Here is a 24,675-nt window from a genome sequence, read left to right on the forward strand (position 1 = left end):
ACCACCCTCTGAGTTGTGAAATGTGTCAAGAAACAGCCCTGTAACCTCGTGGGCACTGGTTTCCCCTGTGGCAAAGTAAGGGAGAAGGTTGGTGGAATGCGAGCCTGGTGTCCAGTGACCGGCTCTGCTAGGGACACTGGTGTATCCGCATGTCTCTGCCCTGACCAGAGCCCCAGCAGGTTCCAGCTGGGCTCCCCGTGTCTGCCCCATCACGATTCAGTGGGACAGGTCCTTCCAGAATCCATCACAGCTGTGTGACAGAAGGCTTGTGGGTGTGACAGACAACACTGACAGGGTTGAATAGAAAGACATGACTCACATTGAATAAACATTAAATGTGTTGATAAGTTAATACTTAAATATAAACAGTCCTCTCTGTGGGCACTAGATTTAAATTTGTCCTTTTATGTCACATGTCAGTTCAGACCAGCCAATGAGAAACATGAAGACCCCCAGCTTGAGGGCATGTGTGCAACAGGTTGCAGAGCAGCAGGTCCCATGCCCTGAGACCTCAGATGCCTGGGTGCGCGCTGCCGACTGCTCTGTGTTTTCCTGGAGGCCGTGACAGGCAGCGGAAGTGGGATGGGGAGCAACCTGCCATTGCCTGGTAGCTGAGATATGACTAAGGCGTTCTTGAGCCCCAGCTGTGGTGAAAGCAGGCCACTTGGTAATAGCAGTGATTGCAAAATGGAATGATAGAGATTTGGGAGCTGAACTCAGCCTCTCTCTGACTGGCAGAAATGGATTGCTGAGGTTCTTGCTTTGGCCTTTGTTGACTCATCTCACGTCTACCTACCTGCCAGGTTTCAAAGATGGAGGGACCAGCTGAGTAACTTTCAGAGGAGTGAACTAAGTCAGTGTGTTGGAGGTCCCCAAGACCACCCTCTGGTTCAGTGATTCACCAGGACTCACAGACCTGAAAAAAATCTGTTTCACTTCTAGTTATGGTTTATTGCAAAGGGATACAGGTAAAATCAGCACAGGAAAAGGCTCCATAAGGTTGATGAAACCAGATGCAAGTTTCCAATTGTTTCCTCACAGCACTGTCAATGCTCAATTCTCCTGGCAACCTTGTGTGGCAACTAATGTGAAGTGTTGCCAGCTGGCAATGCTGTGGCATCCAAAGTTTTTACAGGGTGTAGTGTAGGCATCAGGCATCCACTTACCTACTCAGTCTCCAGCACCCCAGGGGTCAAAACTGATACATTGTGATCAGAACCCTCGGTGACCTTGTAAGTGAAAACTCTCCAAGTGTGCCAAGGTTGGTCTCAGTTATAGAGAGACATTCTTATCAGGGGGTATATTCCAAGGGCCCAGATGTTATTTTCCACAAGCCATCCAAGGCCCAGGCCTGAAGACCTTTGCAATGTACACAGATTAGGACACAGTCAGGGGAAGAGATTGCTGTGAAGTAGCCCTTCCTTGTGTGGAACCGCTCTCTGCTGTGTCCTTGTGGACTGCAGGATGCTCAACAGAACTGGGAGTCCACAGCTTCCGCAGACTCGCTGTGTGCAGGGCCTGGCCCAGGTCCGTCCGTAGCCTGCGCCCGCGCACTCTGGGCTGAGCTGACACCAGCAGGTCTGTTTGCTCATTTGAGTCTGGCCCCAGGTTGCAGCTGCATCCTGGGGTGGGGGCTGGGGGGTTGTGAATCAGCAGCTCCCACCCTAGCATGCTGCTGTTGCTGCAGCCCTGGGGCGTGAGATCCAGGTGGAAGCTTTCAGGGGGCTCCCCAGCAGGCTGCCTGCTGACGTCTACCGTTTCTCTCTCCCAGCAGTTTGTGGTCAACATGGGAGACTCCAGCATGGATACCACCGCGTCTGAGGCAGTGGCTGAAGAAGTGTCTCTCTTCAGCATGACAGACATGATTCTGTTTTCACTCATCGTGGGTCTCCTGACTTACTGGTTCCTCTTCAGAAAGAAAAAAGAAGAAATCCCTGAGTTCACCAAAATTCAGACAACGTAAGTGACGCTGCGCTGGCTCCCTCCTTCCCTCTGCGCCTTCAAGGGTCCCTTTAGTCAGTCCCAGCAGCGAGTCAGCAATGAGTCAGTGGGAGACTCCTTATGCAGCTGTGTCCAGTCTTGGGTTTTGCCTTCTTGGTGGCCTCTGCTTCAAATCTGCTTTCATAATCCCTTTGTTTACACAGCATTTGAGGGGTTACATGGTGCTTTTATTTCTGTTTCTTATTTGAATTTCACAGGGACCATTCAGAATGGGAGACACCATTTTACACATGACCTGAGGCCCAAGTGTGTAAAAGGTGCTGGCCAATAGTATGTGCACAAGGGAGCCGTGGCTGGCAGTGTCAGCCTCACTCCAGGGCCATGGTCTTTCCATGTGGTGAACAGATGAATCACAGAGATGTTTGCACAGCACCACATTGCAAGTCTGTTTATTACTGCTTTTGTAATTTCCTGTCAATCCCTTTCATTACTGATAAGGAGAGAGTTGCTCTTTGGTGATGATACACCTTTATTACCTAAGACTTGGTAGTTTCTCTTTTTAAATGAAGAGAGTGGTCTCAAGCTTAGCAACGGGAAGTGATGGTATACAAGGTAACCCATTTTCCCTGCTGCTCAATATTCACTCTGAACACATTAGTGATTAGACATGTGCAAGTAGTTCTCCAGCCCTCTGGATACCTCTGGGGTGACACCATCAGATGACAGGCTCAGACCCACAAGACTGTCCTCACACCCAAGATGCCCAGCGCAAGTCCAAGTTACCTTCTGACCAGTCGGCTATAAATCAGAGGTTCTCACAGCCCCTTCCTTGGGCTTGATTCATCTTCTGGAACATCTCACAGAACCCAGGAAATCCATTCACTCATTAGGTGAGCACCTTATTGTAAAAGGATGTCACTCAGGACCAGCCAGGTGGAAGAGACTCATGGTAGGGGGGGAGGGGGTGGGCGGGGGTGGGGGGCTTCCATTCCCTATCTTAGTACCTGCTCTCCCAGCCCCATCCTCCTGGGCTTTAATAGAGGCTTCAGCACATAGCGCTGTTGTTGAACTGGTCAGCCACTGGTGAGCTCCGTCCCCAGCCCCTCTCCCCACCCCAGGTCAGGGATGAGGCTGAAAGTTTTAATTCTTTCCTAATGAGATTGTTTCCACTGGCAACCAGCCCTCATCCTCAGGGGCCTCTGAAAGTCATTTCATTAACATAAACCTCCAAGTATGGTTGAAAGGGACTTGAATGAGTAATAGAAGACCCCTTCCTCACTGCCCTCCCTTAGGAAATTGCAAGGGGCTTAGGAGCTCTGTGCCGGCATGGACCAGAGACCAGATATGTGTTTCTTACTGTAAGTCACAAAATCACACAGAGTGTCCAGCTTGGCATATGTACCACTGTTTTCTATTTTATTACTAGTTTTATTTAGCCTTCCATTAAGTTTCCTTTTAAGAAAATTTAAGGAAACAGGTAAATTAAAGAAAAATAGTAAGGAAATAAGGTTACAGGTGGTTTTCAGACCTGAAAAGTGATGGTGCCCCTGACTCTGCAAGAGTGAGCTCAAACTGTTGCTGCAACCAGCTCCTTTTCTTGCACTTTCCCTGACTGTGTTACCCCAAGCTCAGGCTCCCCGGAGGCCCACAGTCAGGTTTAAGGAGACCTACCAAAGTAGGTCCTGTCTGCCTAGTCCAACACCGCTCTCAGGTGGCTCCCCAAATTCCACATGAGGCAGTCAGGTCTCTGGCTCAGAGTGTGGTTCTGCAGCCAGACCCCGCCCCTGGGCCCAGCAAGGTGAGTTTCCAGGTTCCCGTCAAATCCTAATTCCCTGTTCTAGTTTCCACAACAGTTTTCTCAGACATTAAAGCAGATGTGCAGGGAGTAGAGTTCTTATACTACTGAAGGGTCATCTGTTTTACACAAACACTTACTCGGTCCCGCTGTCCCGGGTAGCGTGAATGAGAGAGATGGAGGCCCCATATTCCTTAAGCTTGTCCTTCAGTGCCAGGCAGATCCTGGGCGAGGCCTTCACCCCCTCTACCTCAGTTTCCTCATCTGCGAAGTGGTGGGGCTCTGTGAGTATTAGATGAGGTTGTGTGTTGGGTGGCACCTGGCTCCATGCTTTCCTGCGGCGGCTGCTCAGTGTTTGTGTCAGGATGTGTTTCATGCAAGGTTGCCCGAAAGTTGCAAGAACCACCAAGGCAGTGTTTACATTTAAAGAAGCTGAGCAATGAGGACACTGAGGTACATTTAAGAATGGTTTATGAAGTCACTGCACGCGTACCACCTAATCAGGGCCTCTTGGCCCAGAGCCTGGCTATATGCTAGGTTGCAGTGCGTGTCAGGGAGCTGGGATGTGGCAGGCATAGACCAGCTGCACAGACCCTGGGACTCTAAGAAAGAATGCTTCTGGGGGAGGGACAGGAAGTTGTGCTTTTGGGGGAGACTGGTGGCTGAGAGGACTTTGCCAGCAGAGGGCCAGAGGGAGGCCTGCAAGGTGAGCCAAGGATCAGCCTGGTCCAGCTGGAGCTGGTACAGGTGCTTTCCTGGTGTGGGGAAGTGTTTTGGGTGAAAAGTGTGGTACTTGAGATAAGCGTCCAGGTTCCAGTTTACAATGACCCTGCATTTCCTTGTCTGTAAAATGAAGGTGCCCTGGTCCCCTCCGATCCCGAGTGAGGATGTAGAGTGCCCAGAGCTATCTTCAGGGGGATCACATATTGATCATTTTGCAGTCATTCTCCATCACCTCTCTGGCCTTGCAAGGCAAACTTGAAATAAAACTAGACTGGGGGCAAGTAAGTTCTGAAGCACTTGTGTTTTACAGATTCTGGTTGTTTCACTTGGCCAGGATACCAAAACTATATCCTTCTTTATACCCATAAAATTGGAACTGTCTGCTGTGTGGTATCCTGCTGTCTCCCAGTCACCGTCTTGTTGCTCACCCTAGCGTGTGGTATGCCTGCAGTGGCCGGGGCAGGCGTTCAGAGTGCTGTGATTAAGTGCGGGCCCTAAAGCGGCACGACTGAGGTCTGACCCTTGACTATTGCACATAGTAGCTCCATAGCTTTTGCCCAACTTCTTCATCTTTTTAAATCTGTGTCCTCTGTAAGTCAGGGATAACAGGACTTAATTCAGGGGGTTGAAAATTAAATAACAATCTGTAGTAGCACTCTGTGCCCGGATCACAGTGCCCGGCTCACAGGGCGTGACGAGCCCTGAAGTGGTATGTGTTGTTATTTTTATCCTTATTCGTGTCCTCCAAATAAGGCAGATGAGGAAGCAGACCCTAGTGACTGAGGAGTTTGTCCAAGGCCACCTAGCAGAGCTGGCTTTGGACCCGGACTTACACATCCCACAGCCATGTTTTGCCCACGATGTCCTTTGGATTTTGAATAAATGGTGACTTACTCACACAACAGAATCCTATGTAGCAACAACAATGAAAGGAAGACAAGTACACAGCCTCAGAGACAGCCACGGCTCATTCATTCCCATGGTCACGGGCCTGCTGCCAGCTCCTCATCCGAGCACCAGCCCAGCAGCTTCAGTGAGCAGCCGAGGGTGTGTGTTGGGTTCCCATATGGACTAGTCTCTGTTCGGGAAAGCTTCGAAGTGGGATCAGTGGGTCATGGGAGGTTTGTCTCTGAGAGACACTGCTGAGTGGTTTTCCAGCATTGCTGTGCCAGTGGAGCGTCCCAGCAACACTCATTTTTGTTGACATTTTTTATTCTAGTGGTTCTAATGGGCACATGGTGGAATGCCCATATGCATTTCGCTAGTGGCCTGTGGCCTGTTCGTATGCTTATTGGCCACTTAGACATCTGTTATGAAGGTCTGTTCAAGACCGCCCATCCTTTCTAGTGGGTTATTGATCCTGTTGGTTTGTCATCTTTTTATTTTTTATGTGGATGGTTAAGTCCTCACTTAGTATCAGTAGATTCTGGAAACTGACTTGAGGCAAAACAACCTATAACCAGGCTCTCAGATTATATTGTTTTGTTCACTTTTGACCGGGATTTCTTTTTTTTTTTCATCAATATTTGGCGCCACATCCCTTGAGGACCTGCTGTACATATATTTTAGAGGTGTGCCCTTTGTTAGGTAACTCCTGCAAATGTCACCTCCTTTCTTCAACTTGCCTTTTTTACGCTCTTGGTGACCAGACATTCTTGATTTAAAGTCTAATTTGTCAACCTTTTGGTTGACCTTATCCTTTTAGCATTAATGTTTTTGCGTCCACTTTAAGAATTTTTACTGAGCTTAAGATCATGAGGATGTTCTTTTACGTCTTCTTCTAAAAGCTCAGTGTTGGAGGCTTTAACCTTGGGTCTGCCTCTAGCTGAAAATGATTTGGCATTGGCAATTTATGTGAGGTGCTTTGGGGTTCATTTTGTTCCTTATGGGTGCCCATCAGCTCCATGCCATTTCTGGGGAAAGCACATCCTCCCCCCACTGCACGTCAGCATCACTGCTCACAGAGACAGGTGACCACTGCCTGGGGATCCATTTTAGACTCTATCCTGTTCTCTCTGCTGTCCTTCCCAATACTACACTCTTCTATTTTCTGTGATTTTAAACTTACTTGTGACTTGATATCTGGTCATCTTAAGTCCTCCAGCTCTGTTCATTTAAGATTCTCTTGGCTTTTTTTGACTCTTGACAATTCATATAAATTTAGAATTACCCTGTCTATGTCCACCAAAACCAACCAACCAAACCATGACAACAAAAAATAAAAAAACTTGTTGACATTGGATCAAATTTGTGAATTAATTTGCATCTTACAATATTGAGGCTTCTCATCCAGTGGTTTATCTAAACCCTGGGGAAGTTGCTTTGAACTGTTTGTAACAGCAATTACGGACTTGTTAAAGAGGGGCAATTAGAAGCAGCATGTTCTCTTAATAATAATAATAATAATAACAGTAGTAATCTTTTAAGTGGTTTTCTCATTCCCACTCTCTCTGCTTGTCCTTCTGGACAGGCACTCTATTCCGTGGCATGCCTGAGGGAGGTAGCTGGCGGATGGGTGGCTCCCCAGGGCCTGAGGCCCTCTGTTCTAAGCACCAGGAACGGGTACCCTGTAAGGACTTGCTTATGTCTGCCGTCTGCAGAAGTGTGTCTCACCCCAGTCTAGCTTGGTGCAGGGTCTTTCAGAATGAAGATAATCTGAGTATGGCCCTTGAATTAATATATATATGGCTGCCTTGAGGGCAAACTGTGGCTCACAGAAACTGGGTTTGGCTCACATGGTACATATTTTTAAATTAGAACATTGAAAGTGTGTACCCAGACATGTAGCTTCTTTTGGAAAAAAAAAAAAAAAATGAGAGTGGGGCCTCCCTGGTGGCTCAAAGGTCTCAGCACTATGAAGCTATCTGGCAGCCACTGCTTCCTGACCAGGGAGCTAAGTCAACCACGTGGCGCAGCAGACCTGTCTCGCCCGCTGCTCCCCTCAGCAGTGTATTTCAATAGATCTGCCTGTTCTGCTCCCCGCTCTGTCTCTGGTGAATCCTCTCACCCCGCCCCGTACCTCTGGCCTACCCCAGCTCTTGTATGTATAAATAAATTTTTAAAAATTTATTAAAAAAAAATGAGAATATCTGGCTACCCCAGGCCCACTGTGATGCTGCCCTCGGTGGCTGAGCCCAGAGGGGGCCTTGCTTGGGGGCAAGGAGCCTGCACCACAGCACACCCCCACACACAGGCCCAGGCCCTGAGAGGCACTGAAGTGCCCCACCCCACCCCAACTTCTGCTTTGCTCTGACGCTGGAAAGTGCTTTAAAGAAAAACAAAGCTGGGGCCTCCCCTGGTGGTGCAGCGTTGAGCGCTGGGCTACGAAGCTGCTCGTAGCCTCTCCTGCCGTGCCCACTGCTCCCCTCAGCAGTGTGTTTCATCACTCTGCCTGTTCTGTTCCCCGCTCTGGCTCTGGTGGGTTCTCTCACCCTCCCACACTTCTGACTCTACCCAGTGCTTGTGCAAATAGGTAAATAAATCTTTAAAAAAAAGAAAAACAAAGCTTTTCATTGCGCAACATGTCAAACACCAAAGCAGAGAGCCTAGAAAAGTTAACCCATATGCACCCATCTTCCAGGCTTAACATCTGTCCTCTTCTGACATCTGAAACATGCATGGCAGTGTTCCCTCTAAAATTCAAGGGCTCCTTCTCTCAGTCCATGCTCCCTTTTAAACAGAACACGGTGCCATCCTCATACTCCTGCAAGTTGCTGGGACGCTGCGCTATCGGCTGCTACCCATCACGGTTGTCCATAGTTCCTGCTTGACACTGGTGTCTGGGTGGTTTTTAAGAGTCAACCCATACACTTACCTCTCTGTCTCTCTGTCTCTTTCTCTCTCAAGTATATTGAGGCATAACTTACAAGCAGTAAAATAAAATTCTCTTTTTCAAAATGTACAGTTTGATGAGTTCTGACAGATGTCTGCCGTTTGTGTAACTAGTGCTACCAGCAAGATACGGGATATTCCGTCACGCCAGAAAGTCGGCCCTGTGCCCTGTGCCCCTTTGCAGGCAGTCTCCTCCCCGGCCTCTGGTGACCACTGATCTCACTTCTGTCCGGGTCATTTTGCCTTTTCCAAAATGTCATGCCCATGGAAGTAAGTCCCTTTCTGGGCTCCTTCTCCTTAACATGACATCGAGTCTCTTCATTCACAGAATCTGTTCCCTCGCTCTTCTTTCCTTGCCGCGTTTCTGTGAAGAAACTGGATCATTTGTTTCATAGAGTTTCCCACAGTCTGGTTCTGCTGATTGAGTCCCACTGGGGGTTGCTTTTGAAAAACCACAAAAGAGCTCATTTTCCTGTGTGATCTTTATTCCGGGGCTCACTGTCCACAAACAGGCCAAGAAAGCCAGGAGCCGAGCTGTGTCCACTGTTTCCCAGCACAGGCAGGTGGGCAGTGCGCTGAGCTGCTGCATGCCCAGTCCACGCTCCAGAGGCCCTCGGCCCTGCTCAGTGTGAAAGGAGAGAGGAACAGATGAGCTTTACAGGCAGAAAGCTCCTGTGGGCTGGAGTGTGGACACCACCTGGGCTTCCTCCCTCCGTGGGGACTCGGCGCGCAGGTGGGCTGGACCCTCACACTGCCCTGCAGGCTGGTCTAGGTCTTCTGCTGCCCACCGAGCACGTCCTCTGCCCTCCCTGCCTCCTGTCCCCTCATGTGGTTGGGTGGTTTTGTCACTCCAGCGCGTGCCTTAAACTTCAAAGGTGTCCTGTGGGGGGAGCGGAGCGTCAGTGGGCTGGTGGCCTTGCTGGGTGTCACCAGCGCCTCTGTGCAGGGTGCCATGGCGCTGACACAAGCACATGTCCTTAGGCGCTGCTTGTTGGGGAGGATGGTGGTTGGGGAGGGTGGTGTGATGTGATGAGCACTCCAACAGCCGTGGCAGTGGGGGTGCAGAGGAGGGGTGCCCTCTCCGCCACAAGTATGATGGGGTTGAGGTGCCCTCAAGTGGTGGCTGGGAGGCTGAGTAGGCAGCTGGGGAGAGCAGTGTGGGGCAGGACAAGCAGGGACCTCTGTGGGAAAGGCACGTGGTGTAGATCACTAGGGAAGGTGGAGTCATCAAGGTAGTAGAGTCAAGGGGAATTGGGGTCACAGAGGGAGCTGAGGCAGGGCCACTTTGTGACAAGGGCCGTCATTCAGTGTCAGAGGCTGAGGCTTATCTCCAGGCTCTGTCTGACTGAGTTCCCTGAGCCACACCTTGGCCCTTGGTCTCTCTCTGCTCACCTGCCCACCACCTAACTGCCCCACCTGATGCCCCACTTGCTGCCACAGGTCTCTGGACTCAGGAGAGAGAGGCCAGAGAGTGCCCTGTGGTGTAGGACAGCAGGACTCCACCTGGGGTCCTGACCTGCTGTATTGGGGCAGGGTGTCCCCAACAACAGCCCACTCAAGCTCGGACCACCCTCAGTGACCAGGACCTTGAGTCCCCAGGACTTCCTGTGTCTCCTGAATGTGCCTGGAGACACACCAAGGAATTCTGCAAGCTGTGCCTTGGCCAATACGGTGGGAAGGGCAGGTGCAGCCTCACCAGCAGTGTGGGCATAAGCTGGTGTGCTGGCCACGGCGGACTCCCACAGGTCTGGACTTGAGTCACCGCTTCACCCACATCTTATCTCTTGACCTGTCAAAGGGAAATAGAAATCCTTGCCTCCTTCACAGGGTGGGGAGGCTTAACTGAATAAAAGATAAAGTTCCTGGACTACAGGCTGGCTCGCAGTAGGCGCTCACTAAGTCACAGTTCCCACTCTCTTTTTTGTCTTTGACCTGTGAACTCCCACCCTTGCTTTGACCTTCCACCTGCCAGAGGCCAACCGTCATAGAAGGAAGAGCAGTCCTTACCTCTGGTTCCCTTCTTGGCCCTGTTGGTGGAGAGAGCTGCTGTTTTTCATTTAACTTCTAGTGAGCCGCTTTCTGTTTTCACCCAAGGCAGCGCTTCCAAACCACTCGCTTCTGCCGGAGGCTCTGGGACTGCCTCCCCCTTGGAAGGGAAATTCCAGCCCTCTTCATAGCACCCCCTTCTCCCTTCCCATGGTAGCAGTCTCAAAGACATCCTCTTTCCGGCAGCCTACCTCCGGCTCTGCAGCTCCCAGTGTGGAGTCCTGGCTCCTGTTCCCCTCCGGCCTGGGTGCCTGTTACCTTGGGCATCAGGGAACGTGCCACCACATGCTCCACTCTGGAAGGGAGCCCTTTAAAAGCAGCTGCCCCTCACCCCCGGGTCGCCAAGGGTAGAGGGGTGGGGTTCCAGGAGAAATCAGTTCTGCTGTGCGTAAAATTAAATTTGGGTTGCAGTTTTCAGAAATCCTTTTGAATATTGTCTGGGACTGGAAATAAATGAATCACCCCAGGGCATCTCGGTTCATCTCCATCCAAGTGACTCAGTGCTTTTGTCCACCCTCCCTCCCGGCCTCCCCGCATGGGGACTGCAGCTGACTTCTGAAGCCTCACCCGAGAGACTCCTGCTCCCAATTTAGGAGGGAAGAGCTTTAACTGGAACCTCTTGTGCTCCATTCCAGAGCAGTGTGGTGTCTGGGCTCCAGGCCTGGCCAGCTGCTAATGAGCTGTTTGTACTTGGGTGCCTTTGAAGGGGTGCACCTTAAGATAAAACCTCTCAGCAGCGCGTGCAGTGTCCACCTGGCCAGGCGTGTCCCCCACTGTGTCATGGAGGAGTGAGACGCGCTGGCTTCATGGCATGCAGCGTGCTCCCAGACGACAGCCCCAGCATGGGTCCCAGGGTCGTGGGGTCTCCTGCCCTCAGCTCTTTGTAGGGAGGGAGGGGGAAGCAGATCTAATTCAATATGATCCTCAGATGTTCTGGCCTCGGGATCAATGCGGCTTCCTTTATGGAGAAACAGCCCTGCCATAGCAACCTGCACAACCGCCTTCTGGTGTCTAGAAGAGCTTTATTCAGCCTACAGGACTTCCTTTTTTTTTTTTTTTTTTTTTTTTTAATGGGAAAGAGGGAGGATGTGGGGAGAAAGCGCTCTGATATAAACAGTTACCAAGGAGACCCGAGTTGGGGTTGGAAAGGTTTTCTCCTTCCCTTGGTCCATACAGAGGGAGGAGGGGTGTGTGCCCAAACGCAGGGAATCACGGGAGATTTCAGCCTCGAGTCCCGAATCCTCCTGCTGGAACTGCCAGATGTTGCCGCATTCTCAGGCTGGAGGCGACAGATGCAGGCAGGGGCTCAGTGGAAGTTCTGAGGGAACTGGGGTGCCCAGAAGCACCATCAGAGATAACAGCCGCGGGGCCCGGCATAGGAGATGGACGGAACGGGACTTTGCAGCTCTGCCTGGCCCCAGGAGAGAGCCGCAAACTGCCTGTCCCCCTAAGTCCTGGAGGTGGGCGTGAGAAACCATGGGGTGCACATACTCATCTCCGCGGGACGAGCCCACACTGAGAAGGTCAGTTGCAGACAGTGTCCCTGAGGGCAGACTGTGCTCCAGTCTCCTGGACAAGGGGACGCCTCGCACCCAGACCCTAGAGGATGGAGCTGCCTTCCCGGCAGGGGGTGCCCTAGAGGCCCGAAGAAGGTGCTGAGGGGAGTAGGGGAGCTGACCAGCAGAGTTGGGGTGGTCCTGGGGACTCATCTGGGCACGGGCACCGCTGACACCCAGAAGACCCCGTGCACTGACCTCAGCCCTGTAAAGGTGTGTTCTGTGTGTAGGTGCCGGCATCAGGCTGGGGGTGGGGGGGAGCGGTAAAGCCAGCCGTGGGCGTGCAGTGTGGACCCCCTTGAGCCACGCAGGCAGGGAGGCGGGTTCCCCACTCTCGCTGCAGGGATGTCAGGTAGCAGCAGCGTGTCGGGACAGCCACTGAAGGCCCACCTGCCTCCTCAGGCTTCCCTTTTCTCCCTCACGAGCCCTGGGCTGCCAGGGATTTGGAAACTGCCCCTGGAGCCACCAGGGGAGAGCGGGAGCATCCTCCCTACCCTGGGGCCTGAGGCTCAAAGGGCCTCCCTTCAGGAGTACCCGTGCTTCTTGGGGGAGCCCTTCCATGAGCAGAGCCATCAGATCTGGGGTCCCTGCTCTGTGCAGCTGCCTCAGGAAGCCACCCAAGGTCTCCTTCCACACACACCCCCAACTGCTAGGTGAGCTCCCCACCCAGGAACCCCTCAATGCCTGGGTTCCATAATTTTCTTCTTGGGAGCCCTTTCCTGTTTCAGAATCAAACCTAGCTCTTCTGAGGGGCCTTTCCCAGTTTCTTTGGCTCTACCCACTTGGTCTTCGCACCAGGTGCCACCAGCTGCCTTGGAAGGCAGAGTTGCCCAACACCTTTGTTCTTCTAGAGAACACCCCCTTTATCCGGCAGTATTAACCAAGTTTCGGGTGCCCTGGGGGAGACTGCCGGGTTGAGATGTGCGGGTTTTCAATGAGAGGAACCTCAGGCCTCAAGGAGAGGCCGCTACTTGTCCTGTCACAAGCCCCTATGGTGGCAGAAGCAGGATTTGACCCCAAGCCCCTGCTCCTGGTGTGTGGCCTCTCCCACCTGCCACAACTCTCCTTGGGGCTTATTTTTACCCATCCTGGCCATTGGCCTTTGGGAAGTAAAGGTTGCCTGACTTGGCTGCCTGCCCGCGAGTTGGCACAGTGCCTGCCCCACCCCGGCTGCACGCTTTGCCCGTAGGTGGTGGCGAGCAGCCTGGCACTCCTGGAAGTGTCTGTCTCCTGTCCCTTTCTTCAGCAAGTCTAGAAGAGTCTCCACCTTGTCTAGATGGAGCTTCTTGGGAAACCTCTGACCTTTGAGAGAATCAGGAGACAATGGGGGCACGTGGAAGAGAGTGACAGATGCCTGACTTTCGAGGGCAGGGGACGGTGCTCTGACAAGGACATGGCGCATTGCGGGGTAGAGGGAGTTTGCGGGAAAGACAAGCTAGGACGTTCTAGGCAAAGGCACAGGCGGGCCGCGGGAAATGGTGAGCGGGTCTGCACAGCCTGGTGCGCTTGGCTGGCGGATGAGGGACGGGGCGGGTCGTTGGGAGGATTCCCAGTTGGTGGTCTCCGCCCTCTTCTTTAGACTATGTTCTCCCTTTGCTTGGGGTTCAGCTATTACATTTATCCTTGTTGGAGCCTCCAGAACCAGTCTGTCAGAATCCCCGCGCCACATTTCTTAACATAAAAGTAGTTCTTACAATCTGATGACAAACGCCCTGCATGTTCACTGGAGGGGAAAGACAGGGTGTGGGAGCTGGAAATAAAAATTAGCAAAAACAAACAAAAAGCAGCCACAGCCGTCTTCCAGCCCTAGGCGAGAACAGCCCCGCATCTCTGTGCTTCTCCTCCCGACCTCGCCTTTTAAAGGAAGCGGACGGCACTGTCCATACTATTTTGAAGGCCGCTTTTCCCACCAATATGTCAAGCACATCCTTCCACGGCGTGTCATTTGACAACTGTAAGTCCAGTCTCTTCCCTAGTTTTAGAAACTTGAGTTGCCCCCATTTTTAAACGATAAAATCAACTCTTTAGTTACAAAAATAACGTGAAAACACAAATTTGGAAATACTGGAGCAGAGGCAGCTGCCGACGTGGTCCCTGCAAGTGGCACAGGTGGAACCAGAAGCCCTCGGTGCCGCCACACGCATCCATGCCCACTGCATGCTTTTGTTTTTCAGGCCCTCGTCAGTGAAAGACAGCAGCTTCGTGGAAAAGATGAAGAAGACGGTGAGTTTTCTCTCTGTCTGTGCTTTTCCCAGCAAGTCTTGGCCCGGGTGGATGCGGAGCGTCCAGCAGAGGCCAGCTCCCCTGGACAGGAGGAGAGGGGACATGAGCCCAGGCACCTACATTCTAGTCTGACCAGATCCCAGAGCCCCAGAGCTGCCCTGCTGTTGCCAAGACAACTTCCCTTGTTTTCTGTTTTTTGGGGTTTTTTTTGAATATTTACTTCTTGAACAAACCAGGCTCCAAGAATTGACCTTCCCACTAAGTCAGGATGTTGTCCCTTCTCCTCCTCCCACCCAGGCCAGCTCTGCCCAGGGGCCGGGAAGACCTCATGCCCCGAGGCCACGGCACGGCCACGGCTCTACCTCTGCGCGCTTTGCTTAGCTCAGCATTCAGTTCACGGCAAGGGGCTCATTGTCCAATGGTCACATTGTAAAAAAGACTTTCCATGGAAAGTCTTTCTCCTATTCCTGACACTCATCACTACTGTTCTTGGTATTCTGTGGCTCATTTTAGAGCTGCTTTATGCCCATGCAAATAAAAACAAATATAGTCTCATTTTATACTTTTCTAAAACACAAAAGGTGGCATATCACTATCCTTATGTACTTCCTGTGCTTACATGCTTTTAAAGACCATGATTTTTTTTTTTTTTTTGTACTTGATGATATGTCTGGGAGAGCCTTCCACAGACCCCCACCTCACTCTTCATGGAGATGCACTGTGTGGCCATGAGTGCTGCGGGTTAACCGCGCCCCGTGGATGGGGACTTGAAGTGTTTCTACTATGTAGCTCTTAAAACAGTGCTGCTGTGAGCACGTAGATCCCCAGGTACAGTGACATCCCAGCGGTGGAGTTGTTGGATCTCAAGGTGTGTGCATTTGTGGCTGTGGTGGGTGTTGTCCCCAGCCGGGGTCACCCCAGGGCGCGCACTCGGCAACGTGCGAGAAAGCCTGTTGTGCCATCAGTTTATTATTAAAGTCTGACATCTTGCCTGTTTTCCAGATTTAAAAATGGTATCTCTTTGTAGTTCTCATGTGTGTTTTTGTTTATGAACGTGAGGTGAAGCAGACGATTGTGTTACCGTGGCACTTTTTTTAAATGGGTTCCTCATTCAAATTGAGGAACTCCTTAAAATTATTCTGGGGGTTGATCCCTCATCTGTGCTAGGAATTAAAAAATAGCTTCCAGTCAATAGTTTGTGCTTTGACTTGGCTTATCATGTGTTTATTTGGCCGTGTAAAAGTTACATAGTCCACCTTATGATTTCTTTCATGACTTCTGGACTTTGAGTGTGGGGTTTGGAAAGGCATTCTTCAGAAGAATTCTGTATTTTCTCCTAGTACTTTTACAGTCTCCTTTTCCATATTTAAAGTTCCATTTATCAGGGATTTGCCCCGGTATAAGATGTGAGGTGTGGAGCCAGAGCTGTTGTGTTCATGTAACTGTCCCAAGTCCACGTGATGGACTCCCTCCTTCCCCACTGGCTTCATCCTACACCTAATTCACATGTGACCTTGGGTCTGTTTCCATATTCTCCTGTTTCCATATTCTCCTGACTTTGTGGTCTCGCTGTCTGCACACAGTATCATACTGTTTTACTTACTGAGTTTTTATTTTTATTTTTTTTAAAGATTTATTTATTTATGCATACGAGAGCTGGGGTACAGGCCAGAGATGCGGGGATGAGAGGATTCACCAGAGACAGAGCGGGGAACAGAACAGGCAGATCTACAGAAATACACTGCTGAGGGGACCGGTGGGTGAGACAGGTCTGCTGCGCCATGTGGGTTTCTCCCTGGCCAGCCGGGGATCGAACTCGTGCTGCAGAGGCTGCAGATTGCTTCATAGTGCGGTGCTTAACCCCTTGCACCACCGGGGAGACCCCTCTATTGTCTAGGTTTTTATAATGAATACCTCTCATTTTTATGATCGCCTGGAAAAACATACCCCAACTCCCGATTTAGAGATTCTTGATATGTTTCTTTCTTGTCAGTCTTTTTCCTCTGTGCATGTATGTGTATTAAAAAACACATGCACGTGTGTGTAATAAAATTGGGTAATACTTTACATACTGTTTGGTTACCTTTATTTGCTAAACAGTATGTTACATTTTCATATGTCATTAAATCTGTCAGAAGTGTGACTTTGGGGGCTGTGTAAGATGACCTTGATGGCCATCATCACTAGGGTGGCCTTGGCCACGGAAGCTGTGGCAGTGGGATGCTAGCCCCAGGGTGACTTAGAAATGACCTAAAGCAGGAAGGAAAGAGGGTTCCCATGTCCTCTGGAGCCCCCAGTGAATCCTGTGGCTGTTGGCCCTGTACTGACTCCTTGTGTCTGGCTTTCCCCAGGGCAGGAACATCGTCGTGTTCTACGGCTCCCAGACGGGGACTGCCGAAGAGTTTGCCAACCGCTTATCCAAGGACGCCCTCCGCTACGGGATGCGGGGCTTGGCCGCAGACCCCGAGGAGTATGACTTGGTGAGCTCTCGCCTGCCCCCTTCTTCCCGGCTCTTTCAGCAGCATAAGGGAGACGTGTCTGGATCCTGGAGGCGCTTTAAGGGCTGAATTGCCAAGGGGACAGACAGGAATGGGCGTCTCCTATCACTTGTTCTAGCAGCCATATGCCCAGATGAGCCACCAGCACCGCTCCCACTGGACTTCCGTGCTCTCTACGCTGTGGGCTCCACCAGGGCTGGCCAGGTCCAGCAGAAAGAACTAGTGGATTGGGTGTGGCTTGAAAATGAAAGGTCTCACAAAGCTGGAAAGGAACTCTGCCCCCTTTCTGCCCCACCCCAAGTTGCAGTGGCAGGAGAGCCAGGTTGAGGAGTTAAGGAATCGGGGCCCTAAATTTCTGCCCGCCTGCTGTGGAACTCTGGGCTGGGGCCTTCCCTGCCTGTCACCAGCTGAGGGCATTGGATGAGTCATCTCCAGGAACCCTTCAGCCAGACTCTGAAACAAGGCTTTTGTTACCTCTGGTCTGGGCCAGGGCAGGGGGCCGGGTGGAAGGGGACATAACCCCTGGGAAGAGGACAGCCTGCGAGGACCAGAGAGCCTGAGAACCGGGGGATGGCTCCTATTTGCTGGGGGAGCCTCTTCCCTCTTCCTGCCAACTGTCCTCTACATGTTGCCCTTTGGGGCACTGAGAAACTATCTGCAAGACCCAGCCCCGACATCCTGGCTTCAGTCACCTCCGGCCTATGTCCGCGGGCTGTGAGGGCGGGCGTGCTCCTTGCTTCCCGGGTTCCTTGCTCCCCGGGCTATTCTGCTCCTGGCACAGGCTCCCGTGTGGTTTGGGGTCTCCAAAGCACAAGGAACTTCCAGCAGTCTGCCTCCCTGCTTCTGGGTCAGGACAGCCAGGCCATGGCCCCAGGTGGAGGCTGTGATCAGACACCCAGGAGGGGAAGAGGCTAGTAGGGCGCAGGTGGTGCTGAGAAGAAACCCCCCAGGGAATTACCTCCCCACCTCCTAAGACCTGAGTCTTGACCTGGCTGTTCTTGCAGCTCCAACAGGCTCCATGTTCTTCCTCTGAATTACTGTCTCCAGAGCGCCAGCTCCTTCCTCACCTGCCATGCCATCACCCAAACCGTCCTGTCCCCCCACCTGACCCGCACCAGCCCCCACTTCAGGCCTTGGGGACAAGCACTGCCACCCATCCCTCTCCAGACCTGGTCTTTGAGTTAGCGAACAGGTGTTAGGAATCAGTGAGCGCCCAGGCTCTCCTGTGCCCCTGGGAGGGCCCACAGCGGAGGGCCCCACGTTTTGAGTGCCATCTAGTGGTCAGGATCCCAGCCTGCGCATGTCCACTCAAACCTAATTGGCCTGCTTCCGGAGTTTGACCACCAGCCCTGCTGTGCACCTCCCAAGCGGGTAGAATTGTTTCCTCTGACCCCACCACACCCGGCGCATCCCTGGCTGGGAGCTGCCCAGGGCAGGGCGTCCCATCAGCACAGACCTGACCTAAGGCAGGTGGTCGTAGTCAGCCAATGGGCTGCCCTTGTCTCTCCAGGCCGACCTGAGCAGCCTGCCACAGATAGAGAACTCGCTGGCCGTGTTCTGCATGGCCACCTACGGCGAGGGCGACCCGACCGACAACGCCCAGGACTTCTACGACTGGCTCCAGGAAGCAGATGTAGATCTCTCTGGAGTCAAGTATGCGGTGAGTCACCGTCTTCTTCCAGTAGCTTCTCGTGGGCTCCGGTCAGCCTATAGTGCCTCCCCTAGGGCTTTGGATCCCCCACATCCAAGGGGTGTCCTCCTGCTCTCTCCTCACTTCAAGCAGCCAGGGCAGCCAGAGGCATCAGGCTGAGGGCCTGGCAGGGAACCCTGAGAGCGGTGCTTGTGAGGGGACCCTCTCGTGCCTGGGCCGCAGTGCTCAGAGTTACTTCTATGGCCCCAAACAGTGTGCTCCGGGAGAAATTGGTTGCCAGACACTAGAGGCAAGAAAGATGGGCCAGTGGGCACCGTTCCATGGGGCGGGGAGGGTGGTTTGCAGAGTTGTGGGTTGGAGGCTAGCTGTGGCGGGGGTCCTGGGCTGCAGGCCACCTAACAGAGCCACTTCCAGGGTCAACAGTGGCCAGCCGCTCCTGGCGGCCTTCGGCGTCTGGCAGGTGGAGGACCGTGGGTACTGGACTAAAGGCCCTGGCTGGGCCAGCACTGCAGGAAACCCACTCCCTGGCCTGGCCAGGCCTGACCCACCACTTCCATATAGGTGTTTGGCCTTGGGAACAAGACCTACGAGCACTTTAATGCCATGGGCAAGTATGTAGACAAGCGGCTGGAACAGCTCGGCGCCCAGCGGATCTTTGAACTGGGGATGGGTGATGACGATGGGAAGTAAGTGCCCCGACCAGCCCTGCAGTCCAGGCCCCCCTCCCCAGGTCCCCCGTCCCAGCTGTCATGTGTCAGGAGGGGACCTCTGGGACATTACCGCCGAGGGCCGGGGAGGGGAGTCGCCCCCTCCTGAGCAAGCCTCAGCTTTTCCACACCTTCTGGCTTGCCCGCTCAGATAGTCCCTTCCATGATTAGTATAGACATTCTGGGGCCTTCCTGATGCCTTGAGCTGACATCACTGGGCGGACCAGCATGAAATGAACCCTAGGGCTTGGGCAGGGTGCCAGGAAAGCCCCATGTTGGTCCGGCAGCCCCCTCTGGTGCCCAGGCTGTTGGTCCACCACTGGTGGATCTCGTGCCGCACTTGGGCTCCTGGGTTCTGGCTCACTCCCTCCTCTCCCCAGCCTGGAAGAGGACTTCATCACTTGGCGGGAGCAGTTCTGGCCGGCAGTGTGCGAGCACTTTGGGGTGGAAGCCACTGGAGAGGAGTCCAGGTGAGTGTGTGCCTGAAGATGGGGTGGGAAGCCATGGGGGGGCACCTCCCAACGGTGGAAGGCCTGGCCCTGTGAGTGGCCATGGGGACACGATGACAGGCTGGCTGAGCCCCAGCTTTGCAGTAGGCGCGCAGGTCCCAGCTAAGGTACTTGAGGCTGCCCTGGGAATAGGCAACGGCTCGGCACCCAGCCCTCACGGCGCACATTGCAAGGAGTGGCCGTCCAAGAGGCCTGACCCCCATCTACTGATCCCCCCTTCCGCCCAGGATGTCCGGCTCTCCCCCTCCACGTGGTCTCCCACCTCCCCTTTCATTTCCGCAGTTTCCCTCTCTGAGGCGGCCTCCCTTCTCCCTTGGGGCCCACTCCGTCACTTCTCAGCCCCCAGCCTCATGCTCTGTCTCCCGTTTCCAGCATTCGCCAGTATGAGCTTGTGGTCCACAAGGACATAGACATGGCCAAGGTGTACATGGGCGAAATGGGCCGTCTGAAGAGCTACGAGAACCAGAAACCGTGAGTAGAGGGCATGGCAGCGCCATGTCCCCGGGCCTGGGGACAGCAGACAGCTGGCAGCCCCATGTCCTCCCAGTCCCCGTCCCTCAGGGCTTCCTCATCCAGGTGTAGGTGCCAGTCGGGGCACCCACAATTTCATCTCCACTGTTACAGGAGAGTTCAAGGCCCAGAGCTGGGACGGGGAGGGGGAGGCTGCTCTTTGCTCAGGGCCTTTGGTCCAGCACACAGCCTTGGGGAGACTGGCACCCGCTCAACTGGTATTCCATTGGCTCTGACATTTGGCTATGCAAATACCCTGGGCCAGGGGTAACTTCAGGTCATGGACCAGGATATAGTAAGTCTGGGTCTAGGTTGAACTTTGATAAAAGGGCTCAACTCCTTAAAATTGGCCTCAATGTTTGGACTTTTTGTCCAAAAACACTGTGTTTCTGTCAGGGGCCCCTGACTGCTTTGCTGGGGTGCTGTCTGGACTCCAGCTGGAGTCGAGTCCTCCTTGCAGCTCTTTTGGGAGCACTGCCTTGGACTGGGCTGGGAGAGCCCTTCATTTGGTTGCAGGAGTTCCCTCATGAGCCGCAGAGGACAGCCCTGAGGTCCCTGTGCATTGTGTAGCCAGAATGCCCCCTGAGGGTAGGGATGTTCCGACTGAAGCCCCGGCCAACCACTGAGCTGCTCTCCTCCCCACCAGACCCTATGATGCCAAGAATCCATTCTTGGCCGCAGTCACCACCAACCGGAAGCTGAACCAGGGAACTGAGCGACACCTCATGCATCTGGAATTAGACATCTCAGATTCCAAAATCAGGTACCAGCCACTGGCACCCTCCCCAACCGTCACTCAGAGCCTCCTCATCCAGGGGCAGCACGGGCTGTCCACCCTCCTCCTGAGCTTGTATCTCCCTCCCCCTAGGTATGAATCTGGGGACCACGTGGCTGTTTACCCAGCTAATGACTCCGCACTGGTCAACCAGCTTGGTGAGATCCTGGGCGCTGACCTTGACGTCGTCATGTCCCTGAACAATCTTGATGGTGAGTCCTGGAAACAAGGCCACTGTCCCTCCTGCTTCCCGAGGCAGCTCTGGCCCCTTGGCAAGATCAGTCAGTGAGCTTCTGCTTAGGCCCAAAGCCTGGCACTTGAGAGGCCCTCCCACCCCAAACCCCAGGCTACAAGTTCTGGAGCAAATTCGGGGGCAGGAGGCAAAAGCAGCTATAGGGTCTGGTCCTCTCCTTTGGGTTTCCCCCACTCCTCACTAGCATAGTGCCTGATGCTCAGAGGTCCTGATGCTCAGAGACAGGGTCAGCCCTGGCTGCCCGCACAGCCCCACGTCCTGTGCGAAGAGGGAACTGCAGGCCAGGAGTCTGGTCCCAGGCCTGGCTCCATCAGGAACAGCCTCTGAGGACTGGGAATGCCCTCTCCCTGCTCCAGGGCCTTTCTCTCCTCTCCAGTAAGATGCAACCCTAACAGTGCTCTGGGTTGATCTGGGGTACAGAGTGCAGGGGGCCCTAATCCTGGTGGAGGGTGGGGCTACCTGCCGAAGCCTCTGACTATGAGCCCCATGCTCCTCGCTCCACCAACCTGGGGCCCAGCTCTGCCTCACTCTATCCCACTCATTGTTGTCCTGCGGGACCCTCACCCGGGCTGCTGCTTCTCATTAGTGCAGTCAGCCCTCTAGGGAACAGCACAAATGGGGGCTGGTCAGAAGTCATCCTGCCAGCCATAGCACAGCGGGTGTGTAGTGTGCTGTGCACCCACATGGCGACCACTGCCCCTGCACCGGGAGAACCTGAGGCCTGCGGGATGCTCTTCACTGCCCACACTGCTCAGAGTAGTGTGGCTTTAGAAAAGACATGCTTGCACACCCAGCCTGGTGGGGCAAGGCCCAAGCCATGGTTTCTGGGCCCAGCACAAGGAGGCCGTGGGGTGCTGGATACACAGGGGTGTTCTGTTCATGCAAACCCATCAGACTACCAGATGACATCTGGCATGACTTGTGCACAAGGGTAGTTTGTCAGACCTACTCATGTCCCCAACACTGAGCCCCTGTTCCAGACCCTCTCCCCGGGGCCCCAGCAGCCCTCTTGGCTGTGTGTGCCCAGGAATACATGGGCCCCACAGTCATACCTCTGAGAGGTGGAGTCCCTTTCTGCCCAGTCCCAGGCTGGGCCCTGCTCTGCTCCCCTTCTCAGGCAAGGGCAATGTCCCTGCCCGATTGCAGGAGGGATCAGTAAAGTGTCCTGGTCACTTGTGGCAGCAGCAGGTCCTGGCAAAGGCGGGCAGGAGCGGTACCTGGAATGTGCAGGACCCCATGCCAAGAACATGGACTCTGAGCATGGGCCTCCACATGGCACCAGGCACTAAAACTGACTTGAAGGTCGCCATGAGCCAGGGTACCCAGCCCACAGGCAGGACACATTTGGGGAGTTCTATCTCTGCTCTCTCTCTCCGAGCAGCTCTCAGCAGGCAAGGGGGGGGCTCAGTCTCCTGCAGTAGAGCCAGTGAGTGCCAGGCCACCCCCAGCAAAGCACCACCTCTGAGGAGGCTGCTTGTCCTAAAGCTTAAGGCTGACGAGAAAGAACCAGAGGAGCTGGCCCTGTTTCCAGTCCCAGCTGGGACCCCGGCTCCCTGTGGAGCAGGCCTGAGGTTTCCCCACCCATGCCCAGGGGTGTAGTCACTCACCACAAATCCTGCCTTCCCTCTCCTTGCAGAGGAGTCCAACAAGAAGCACCCGTTCCCCTGCCCCACCACCTACCGCACGGCCCTCACCTACTACCTGGACATCACCAACCCGCCGCGCACCAACGTGCTCTATGAGCTGGCCCAGTATGCCTCGGAGCCCTCGGAGCAGGAACACCTGCGCAAGATGGCCTCCTCCTCAGGCGAGGGCAAGGTGAGCCCAGCACCCAGATGGCCACCACCCCAGCCTTGGGCTGCAGCTCCCAGCCAGCACCCCTGGCCACCCCACACCGCCATTCTCCAAGCTCCTTGGGCCCATCTTCAGCCCTGGCCCCAGAGTCCCCTCACCCAAGCTTACCCCAAGTTCTGTGTCTTCCTAGGAGCTGTACCTGAACTGGGTGGTAGAGGCCCGGAGGCACATCCTGGCTATCCTGCAGGACTACCCGTCCCTGCGGCCCCCCATCGACCACCTGTGTGAGCTGCTGCCTCGCCTGCAGGCCCGCTACTACTCCATCGCCTCATCTTCTAAGGTGGGATGTCCTCTGGAGTGGAGGGGTGTCTTCCAGGATGGGGGGATACTGACCCTGGGTTTGAAGCCTGGCCCCCTTAGAAGGTACAGTGTGAGCTGCTGGAGGTGCATCCGAGCCTTGAGCCTCAGGCCCAGCTCTGCCCAAATGTCCAGGGCAGTTCACACAAGATCCTCTGTCAGCAGGCTGGACAGTGGACTATGAACTGCTCCCAGGCCCTGTGGTGAGAGGCAGTCTGGACAGCTGCTGGAAAGAGGCCTGTGAGGGCACTTGGGGGACCACAAAGGATGTGAAGAGGCTCTGAGCAAGGATCCCTGTACCCTCAGGCTTGGGGTGACCTGGCTGGGTGGTAGGTAAGGAGGGGGCACAGCTATTGAGCTCCCTGCCACCCTCCCTCCAGGTCCACCCCAACTCTGTGCACATCTGTGCTGTGACTGTGGAGTATGAAACCAAGACTGGCCGTGTCAACAAGGGTGTGGCCACCAGCTGGCTGCGTGCCAAGGACCCTGCTGGGGAGAACGGGCGCCGGGCCCTGGTACCCATGTTCGTGCGCAAGTCCCAGTTCCGCCTGCCCTTCAAGGCCACCACCCCTGTCATCATGATCGGCCCCGGCACGGGGGTTGCCCCCTTCATGGGCTTCATCCAGGAGCGGGCCTGGCTGCGACAGCAGGGTGAGTGTGTGTTCCCGGGGCAGGGGGCAGGATGGGGCCGGGGTTCCTCGCTGACCCTGGCCCGGTGCTGCCCCAGGCAAGGAAGTCGGGGAGACGCTGCTATACTACGGCTGCCGCCGGTCTGACGAGGACTACCTGTACCGCGAGGAGCTGGCACAGTTCCACAAGGACGGCTTCCTCACCCAGCTCAACGTGGCCTTCTCCCGGGAGCAGCCCCAGAAGGTGAGGCAGCAGGTGGGCCACCCTGGAATTGGGGTGGGGGGGTGCCTTTGGGACCAGCCTAGCTCACCAGCCAACTGCCCTGCTGGCCCCCAGGTCTATGTCCAGCACTTACTGAAGAAAGACAAGGAGCACCTGTGGAAGCTGATCCATGAGGAGGGTGCCCACATCTACGTCTGTGGGTGAGTGTGGGCAGAGGAGGGGGCAGGAGCAAGTCCCTGCCTGTCCGCTTGCCTGGGGTGGGGGGGCCTTGTCCGACCCCCAGTACCACCTCTTTCCTGCCCTCAGGGATGCTCGGAACATGGCGAAGGATGTGCAGAACACCTTCTATGACATCGTGACCGAGCTGGGGGCCATGGAGCATGCCCAGGCCGTGGACTATGTCAAGAAGCTGATGACCAAGGGCCGCTACTCCCTGGACGTGTGGAGCTAGGAGCTGCCGGCCTGCCTTGCGCCTCCCTTCACGCCCCTATAGACTTGCTTGCCCATGTAATCATTTTCCTCACTCCCTTCTGCCAGTCTCCAGGGTGGTTGCTGCTGGGCCTGGCCACAGCAGGTAGGCCCAATGACAAAGACTGCTCCAGGCCCCAGATGTACCCTCCGGAGCCCCCCAGGGCACGTGGCCAAGGGTGACCC

The 24,675-nt window shown here is 54.3% G+C and overlaps 1 protein-coding gene across 2 annotated transcripts; it reads left to right on the forward strand.

Moving 5' to 3' along the window:
- Positions 1-1,786: 1,786 nt before the first annotated feature.
- POR (cytochrome p450 oxidoreductase) lies at positions 1,787-24,472 on the forward strand (the record flags this gene model as incomplete). Of its 2 annotated transcripts, XM_084250489.1 has the most annotated exons (15): positions 1,787-1,959; positions 14,067-14,115; positions 16,467-16,595; positions 18,124-18,273; positions 18,826-18,950; positions 19,352-19,441; positions 19,853-19,951; positions 20,637-20,753; positions 20,859-20,977; positions 22,655-22,836; positions 23,003-23,152; positions 23,550-23,820; positions 23,897-24,042; positions 24,136-24,221; positions 24,328-24,472. In XM_084250489.1, the coding sequence occupies 15 exons, from the start codon at positions 1,787-1,789 to the stop codon at positions 24,470-24,472; spliced, it is 2,031 nt and encodes a 676-aa protein (XP_084106615.1). The 2 variants fall into 2 exon arrangements, with proteins under 2 accessions (XP_084106615.1, XP_084106616.1); XM_084250490.1 differs by lacking the exon at positions 23,003-23,152.
- Positions 24,473-24,675: the final 203 nt, after the last annotated feature.

This window comes from Talpa europaea, assembly GCF_964194135.1.
Source record: "Talpa europaea genome assembly, chromosome: 12".
Classification (NCBI taxonomy): Eukaryota; Metazoa; Chordata; class Mammalia; order Eulipotyphla; family Talpidae; genus Talpa; species Talpa europaea.